Below are 8738 nucleotides of genomic sequence, written 5' to 3'. Positions count from 1 at the left end.
AGGAGGAGCTTGTGCCATATTTGGAGAATTTACGGTAGGAGGTTGTGCAACAGGAATGTCTTCAGCATCTGACATATCAGTTATGCAGTGAGAGCATGTCAGCTCAGTCAGCAGACATAGTTTACAGGCTACAGTTCACTCCAAATAGAGAAGCACATGTCCTCTAAACGCGATCCAGTTCGAGTTCATCAGTTGCATATACTAGAACAACTAGCACAGCTTCTCACATATACAGAGAGAGAATAGCTTCTTACCGCTGCCACCATAATGATAGCTTAAAAATTTACAGTTAAAATAGCTTATTGAGGCCACAAAGACGATAGAGACAACTAACAGAGACGTGGTTGGTAGCCTTTACTGTATTTAACTGCAACAACAGAGATACATGAAAAACTTGAATTCACAAGAGCACATGTGAAAGTATGAGACAGAAACACATTCTGGTAATACAGTTAAACCAATATTATCAACAGTATGGGCGTCAAAAGCAAGACGTAATCTATAGACGTACTATCCTCAGTGAGCTGAAGAAAAGGGACCAGGACTTCCCCTTGGACGACCATGACGCTATCCTCGATGACGTCTTGAGGTTCTTGGTGTGGTCCTTTCTCGTGGTCATCGTGGCAACTTGGCTGTGGCGTCAGTATTACAAGCATGCCGGGGATCCCTGCAGCAAACTGCCTCTCCCCCCAGGGTCTATGGGCTTTCCTTTGGTGGGCGAAACACTGTCCTTGATAACTAAAGTAAGTCATGCTAAGAAAGCATTAAATATTTTCATGTGTGGATTGGTTTAAGATTTAATCAAGGCCAAATAGATTTTTGTGTCTTGTACGACAGTCAATTTAACAAGTTTCCTCTCATTGCCGTTTCAAGTAGTAAAATGATCTCAATTACCAATCTTCAGGATACACAGATCAAATTATTTGTAAACAAACACAGTAATCACCCAGATTACGTGGTGTCCGAACTAACAAGGACAATTGTCTCTACTTTAGGGTTCTGACTACTACCTGTCTCGGAGGGAACAGTACGGCCACGTATACAAAACTCACCTACTGGGACAACCTACCATCAGAATCATCGGCGCTGACAATGTACGCCATATGTTGATGGGGGAACACACTACCGTTGAGAGCAGCTATCCAAAATCACTCAAGCGTCTACTGGGGCCTGGTGGACTTCTGAGTGCAACTCCTGAAAGTCACAGGATCAGGAAGAAGCTACTCCTCAAGGCTTTAGCTCCTGCAGCTTTACATGGGCATGTTCAAAGCATTCAAAAACTTGTCAGAAGGCATATTTTGGACTGGTGCAACAAGGGAGAACAACTTGGTACAGATATTTGCAAAAGGTTGGCGATGTCAGTTGCTGCCAACATCCTTATTGGATTTGATGTCGATGATCAGAAACTACAGTCCATTATCAACTCTTTCAAGACTTTCACCGGCAACCTGTTCTCATTGCCATGGGAACTACCTGGCTCAGGACTGTCCAAGGTTGTATCTATTTATAAGTAAAACAGGCGTAAGACTATATTTTTACAAAAAGCAATTTATTATATGCATAGGTTACCACAATAAGGCAGTGAAGCTCTGTATAGACGTTTTCCTGACCTTCGGGGAAGTTCCATATTTAACACAAGCATTAACGCTTTTGTTACATTCAAACTCAATGCTTTTCAATCATTTTAGGGTCTAAAAGCACGTAAACAGCTCATAAAAGAAATTAAGAAAAGACTTCAGACAGAGACGCCACACTGGTCCCTGGTTGATGAACTGAAGACTCTCGATGAAACGACCGCTTCACTCACAGCAGACGAAATGGCAGATGCCATCTTGGAATTATGGTTTGCAGGAAACGACACCAGTTCCAGCACGTCAAATTCAACACTACTGGCTTTAGGTAAAGATGATGGTGTCCGAAAACGAATCGAAGAAGAACTGGCCGAAAACGGACTGTTGAATTCTGAAGATGAGCTGACGTTTGACAGTTTAAAGAAGCTGACCTACGTAGATCACGTGGTGAAGGAGGTGCTCAGAGTGTATCCGCCTGTTGGTGGTGGCTTCAGGAGGGTCAAGAAAACGATGGAGATTGAGGTAAATGGAAAAGATTAAGACAGCGTCACTTTCACTTGTTTTTGATAAAATCTAGTTCTGCTCATTATATACATCTAATCCTAAGGAGTTGTGGACAAATTGAAGTTTATTGAGTGCATAGGCCTGGTCGAGAATTTAGGCCGTTTAATTATTGATTCCTAACTGTTCTGAGGTGTATGTCAGTTTAATGCTGGAATACCTGACGAATGTCTTTGACGATAAAGACTTTGTTGAAACAGACAAGGAATGTATAGTCTTACAAGTCATTAACATCAAGACGATAATTGAGATCTCTTGAACTTCAGCTAAGATTTCTGGTCCGAAATAGCCAGTTCATGCTGGTTGCAAAGGCAAACTCACTCATACACTCTTGATTTCCATCCACAGGGCTTCCAGATTCCAGAGGGATGGTCTGTGATCTACAGTATTCGGGACACGCATCAAACCTCCAAACTCTTTGAAGACAGAGAGGAATTCCAACCTGAACGCTGGGATGAAATGGACAAAAAGACACGTTTGAGTGGTAAACGGTTTCACTACATTCCTTTTGGAGCAGGTGCCCGAGCATGTCCTGGTGAAAATTTTGCCAGGATGTTTGTGAAAATCTTCATTGTGGAACTGATAAAGACATGCAAATGGGAACTAAAAAACAAAAACCCTAAGATTTCCTACTTTCCAGTGACAAAGCCTTCCGATGATCTCCCTGTGACCTTTCACCTTCGTGAGGACAAAACAAAAAGTGTAGACTTCCTTGAATCACGTGATATATTCCCACATAATACATATAGGAGACTGATCCCAAGATTTCAGCTCTGAACTAGATTGGTCTGTCCACTTGTTAATCTTGGTAAGTGCCATCAATCACTGACACAATATATTTAGTCATGATTGTGATTCTGCATTTACCTATTGATTTGTGCTATAACATCCAGTGCTTGCAGTTATGGTACTAAAATCTTTATCTGGAAATTCCGATCATTGAATGGTGCTCTATACTAATTATTTAGTGAGCAAGCAAGAATCGTTAAGAATATGTCAGTTAGATCATAGCTTCTCAGATTTCTAAGGAATAACAGTGATGCAAAGGCATTTGTCATTTTGACCTGTAGTGAGTTAGGGAGTGAGTTTGGTTTTATCCCCAGGTAGCAATATTCGAGCCGTATCAAAGCAGGAACCATGTTAGGAATCAAAACCAGTCCTTCGGGGTCCCAAGTGAACGCTCTAACCACTAAGCTAATCCAAATCCCATTTTGGCCAATTACAGAGAGCTACCCATATTGGCATGCGTGACTAAACTCCTTTATGCATAATCTTTACATTTACCTGTATGCTTCTCTCTTGCAGGTATTAACAAGAGAAAAGTCTTTTATTGGAGATATTATCACACAAGTTAATGCCTCTAGGCTTATCTGCTAAGTTCCAGTTTAAAAGAAATCAGATATTGAAAAAGCTATTTCATTATCATTTAAGTTTCTAGTTGTACAAATTCTGATCTGTTAATACCCTTAAGAGTTGAAGATATAATGCTTACCAACTGGTCAGCTTTCGTTTCGCTTCAATGATTAAGGGGAGATCACTTCCAACGTACCACCATCTTGAGATTACAAAAAGAAATGAAAACACAGCTACCCAATCTACAAAGTTCCATTTTTCAAAGAAATCAGATATTGATGTGTTTGGCCAAGAGAGATACTTCAATTAATATTTTCTCGCTCTAGTTTCAATTTGTTCAAATTCTTATCTGTGGATACCCTTACACATCGGATAAAAATGCCAACCCCTTGGTCAACTTTCGTTTCTCGTTGATTAAGGAGAGAGCACTTCCAACGTACCACTCTCTTGAGATCATTGAGAAATGTTACACTACAACCAATATATCAGGAGCTAGCAAGAGAACATGTCTTTAAATGGGGAATGATGTGCTTTCCAGCTTTAAGGTGAGTGATAAGTGACCAATCTACTATCTTTCAAAATTCTGCCTATTATTCATGATATGTATTCTAAGACAACAGTTGCTAAAATTGCAAATATTAACATCTTTATTAAAGGAGCTCTTTTCCCTATAAAAAAGTTCGGTCAAAATTAAAAAATCTTGCTCCCACTCTTAACTTTAAAATGTTTGATTCTCAAATACACCTGTTGTATTCATCCGAGGTATGGGGTTGGCATAAATGGGAGGCATAAAAACAGTTTCTTGTAAATATTGTAAATATGTTCAAGGTGTTTACAAATCTTCTACTACTGCAGCTGTTTCAAGTGCGTGTGGTCGTTTTAATAAATATTGTTATTCACTCACAAGACGCATTGGTGTAAACTTTTAAGTATGCCGGATACTAGGTATCCAAATGACATTTTATGAAATGTTGAGATTGGACGAGCAAGGCAGAATTACATGGGTCTCAAATACCGAAAAAGTACTTTGTTCATATGGTTTTAATTATGTGTGAAATGTGTCAGTATTTTAGAATTTCAACAAAGCGTTCTAGGCTATTTAGTTCAATCTCTTTTTTCAAAGCTGAATGAGCATTCATATTTAGATTTTTACTCCACTATGAAGTCATATTTACTTCGTATACACCAAAGAGATCAAAGATGATATTTAACATCATTAAAATTAATGAATTACAAATTATGAATAATATAGCGAGGAGGAAAGGTGAACCTAGGAACCTTAGGTTTTGTCCTATCAGTAAAAATATTATAGCAGATGTGTTACATTCTTTGTTCGTATGCCCACTTTTTGATATTTAAAGACACACATATTTTCCCTACACCAACTTAAAAAAATAATATTTTCTCAGAACTTTACTACAAACTAACATTAACACATTGTCATTATGTGTTAAATACATTAAAGATGCCCTATCTTTACGTTCTTCATATATATTCTAATTTGTACTTTAAATGCACTGTGCACCTCTTGATATTGTACCACCACTTTGTATATAATACATGTATCTATATTGTACTTGGGCCTTGATACTGAAATAAACTTAACCTATATATTGCCAAGTGTCAGGTCAGAAAATTGTACTGTTTCAAGCTTGTTGGTGATTACCTAAGTGGCATTGATTTGAACAGTATTCATCTCACAGCGTTCTTTACATGGTGACAGTGATCACTTTAACTTGGTCAATATGCCAGTCATCATATGTCTAGTGGTACCAGCATCATCAAGTTGGCCTGATGTTACTCTTAAGATTGATGTAAACAGTTTTATCACTTTGATCCTGGGCAGATGATAGTTAAATAACACCATGAACATACCAACTGCTCTGTTAACTGGAAAAGAGATTTTATACATTTTCGATTTTTGTTCAAACACTTTACAGGTAATATTTCAACAATATCAAGACGTTATTCAAGTGGTATTTGTAGATACACTGTTTATATGTATAATAGAAGATGTATACCATGTATATGCCATATACAGTAATCTACGTTTATAACGAACAAGCTTATAACGAACTGACGGATATAACGAACTTATTTATTTGCCCCGACCATTTGCTGTACATGCTTATAACACACTACGGATATAACGAACTAAAATTAGTGGCCCCTTTGAGTTCGTTATAATCGTAATTTACTGTATATACAATTTCATATGCAGTAAACTACGGTTATAACGAACACGCTTATAACAAACCGACAGATATAACGAACTTACTTTTTTGGTCCCGACTATTTGCTGTATTAATGCTGTATATATGATTATAACGAACTACGGTTATAACGAACTAAAATTAGTAGTCCCTTTGAGTTCGTTATAACCGTACTTTACTGTACATGTACTTGATCTTGTTGATTATGCATGAAGTTTTAACATGGTTTACATGTTACCCCAGTAACATGCCTGACAGAATGTGTATATATATGAAAAAGTTACTTCTACTCAGAATGTCATGTGATAGCCTGATTGAAATAAAAGTTTGAGATTATTATCATTTAGTTGTTATTTTAATATATATTCAGTTAATGTATGTGGCTTGCATAGGCAATTTTTTTTTTCATGGTCATTATACCAACAAGCAAAGTGTGTTTAAGGGGCAGTTCAAACGTTGAGTGTCGGATGAACATCTCTTTGAAAATGTCATCATTTAAACAAGTTAAACTGGTGCGTTTGTGGGTGTTGGTGTGGGACGTTGAGGAGTTTGAATGTGGTGTTTAGGGTGTGTGTGTATGTGTGTGTGTGTGTGTGTGTGTGTGTGTGTGTGTGTGTGTGTGTGTGTGTGTGTGTGTGTGTGTGTGTGTGGTGGGGGGACGGTGTGTGTCTGCTTCCCAAAATGCTTTCATTCTGGTATGTTGTACTTATGCAGAAACTGAAAACCAAATTTAATTTTTAGCCTTGGCTTGGTTGATGCTTGTCACTGTACACGTCCAGCTACCGAAGAGTACTTTCCAAATACGGGCTAAAATACATACATACATACATACATACATACATACATACATACATACATACATACATACATACATACATACATACATACATACATACATACATACATACATACATACATACATACATACATACATACATACATGTGTTTCTTATTTTTTGCGTGCTTAACTGATGCCAGTATAAAAAACAATCATATTTAAAAGTATGTGGTATTCTTTAACAATTTGAGCGAGTGAGCGAGATGAGTTGTGTTTGACGCCACTTTAAACAGTATCCCAGTCATATCACGGCGTGTGATCTTGATATGCAAGGAAAGCCTGAAGTGATGTAGGTCTCAAAAGTTTACCACGTTGGTGAAACCCACGGCATGGGTATGGTGGTGACAAAGCGAGAAACATAATCTGGGCGAACAGGGATTCGAACCCACAATAATAGGATTCTGGCGTGTCCAAGGGACACAATCCTGCACAGCAAATTGCGGAGCCTTGGGCTACTGGGCCACCAGCGCCATCCCTACAATTTGAACATGTCCCATACATTCTAAGGTTAGACTGACTATGTTTTATGTTCCGGTGAGTTACTATCAGCTGCAGTGTGATGAACTCTTTGTGGGTCTTATCACACCAATGGATTTAGCAACAGCTTAACATGCAATCGATTTGAACGCTGCTTGAGAATCTTAAACATGAATTGACTGTTTACAATGGTGACTTTTTTTCTCCATATTGAAAATTCTGAAACATACTTTATGTCATTTTATATTGATATTTGTGATGGTTTTCTAACCTGTCTACACCTCGATCAGTGGTGGTATAAATCTTATATATTCACTCGCTGGCGCCAAGCCTCCTTACAAGCCATGGAAAGACCATTTTCGAAGCATTTTATATGCCGCTTCTGTTGATTTGGTACCTCATATAGTCAACACCGGTTCGATTTTCAAAGTGTAATAATGAACCAAATTCTTACATAACCAGCCATTGTATAGCCATATCCAATAACTAGTACTTGTCTGATGAAACAGAAATCACGAGACAAGTTAGATTTATTTAAAAAATCTCAGTTCCACAATGTATGTTTAAAGTTGTAATATATATCCACATCCCGTCCTTGACGATCGCTTTTGAATTCAAAATGGATTCCTCCTGACTTATGCAAAGTACGTTGCTAATGGCTTTCAAAGTGTTGAGTCTGGTTTCAGAAACGGTTCCCGTTCTTGGTGAGAATGCAGGAAGATTCCCTGTTATTCGAGTTTGCCGATAAAGTGAGTTATCGCCCTTTGACTATCAAAACGTGATGTTAAGTTTGACTGAAGTTTGCGTTGGTCGATCGCGGGGATTCGGGTCATGTAAAACATGCATATTGCCGATTCGATAAAGCGCATGACTGGCGTCTACAAATCTTCGTTGTTTGTTTGAGTTTGATTGATTTGTTTGATTCCCCACAAGGACCATTTTGTACTGAAATTACGTTTTACAGGAAGATCATCTTCGCAACACATTTAAGACTTTATTTTTGAGGCACAAGTGCTTTAAACACCGAGTGAGGGAGAGGATGAATGAATTGGTTTAGCGTCATTTTGGGAAGTATTTCAATTATAGCACACTGGGTCATCATATTTTTAAAGATATCTCCAGGAAGGCGTTGACCGCGTTGATGAAATCGACGGATATAGTGCTAACAAAAAAAGGATCCCAATCGGATTCCATCCTGGATTCTAACCCATCACAAGCAGATCCTAACACGAGTAAGGGAAGGAACTCCGGCTATTAACCGCGCTAGGCCTCACGTGTCCAACACCGAAGTAATGCATGTTTCAATCAGTGAGAGGATCATGTATCTTGATAGGTCGTGAAACTTATCAGCTGTTTTCTCTTACTAAAACCCAAATCACACACTCACTCACTCCAATCGGAGCAACACGGAACCTTTAAACCTATGTCATGTTCAGGCCCAGTGATATACCGAGATGGTTTTTCAGCTTGATAAAAACATGTTTGTTCTTCACTAGCCAAGTTAAGGAAAAAAGCAGAAACAACAGAAAGAACATTTGATTAATTCATTGCCCTCACATTTGGCATTTAAAATGAACCTGATAATCGATATCGTACTTCAAGTGTTTCCACACTGAGATAGCTCCAAGCTCGCGATGTTGTTAGTTTTAAGATTTTATGAATTTCTAACTGAATTGGATACATTCCATAACTACCAAAACTAGCTCTTCCATTAAAATTTTGCAA

The 8738-nt window shown here is 38.2% G+C and overlaps 1 protein-coding gene across 3 annotated transcripts; it reads left to right on the top strand.

Moving 5' to 3' along the window:
• Positions 1-362: 362 nt before the first annotated feature.
• On the top strand, positions 363-5425 carry LOC124139382 (cytochrome P450 26B1-like). 3 transcript variants are annotated; one of them, XM_046506415.2, is made up of 5 exons: positions 363-743; positions 996-1493; positions 1689-2093; positions 2481-2616; positions 3438-5425. In XM_046506415.2, the coding sequence occupies exons 1-5, from the start codon at positions 423-425 to the stop codon at positions 3485-3487; spliced, it is 1410 nt and encodes a 469-aa protein (XP_046362371.2). In that variant the 5' UTR covers positions 363-422; the 3' UTR covers positions 3488-5425. The 3 variants fall into 3 exon arrangements, with proteins under 3 accessions (XP_046362371.2, XP_046362370.2, XP_046362369.2); XM_046506414.2 differs by having other exon boundaries at positions 383-743; positions 2481-2940; XM_046506413.2 differs by having other exon boundaries at positions 388-743; positions 2481-5425.
• Positions 5426-8738: the final 3313 nt, after the last annotated feature.

Source organism: Haliotis rufescens, unplaced genomic scaffold (assembly GCF_023055435.1).
Source record: "Haliotis rufescens isolate VD_foot unplaced genomic scaffold, xgHalRufe1.0.p SCAF_27, whole genome shotgun sequence".
In the NCBI taxonomy this organism is placed as follows: domain Eukaryota; kingdom Metazoa; phylum Mollusca; class Gastropoda; order Lepetellida; family Haliotidae; genus Haliotis; species Haliotis rufescens.
This window is presented reverse-complemented; position numbering and strand designations above follow the sequence as displayed.

Excerpts from the sequence above, each read along its gene's own strand:
- LOC124139382 (XM_046506414.2), top strand. The coding sequence starts at position 423 with ATGAGACAGAAACACATTCTGGTAATACAGTTAAACCAATATTATCAA. Across the intron at positions 744-995 it reads CACTGTCCTTGATAACTAAA|GGTTCTGACTACTACCTGTC; the intron begins GTAAGTCATGCT and ends TCTCTACTTTAG. Across the intron at positions 1,494-1,688 it reads CTGGCTCAGGACTGTCCAAG|GGTCTAAAAGCACGTAAACA; the intron begins GTTGTATCTATT and ends CAATCATTTTAG.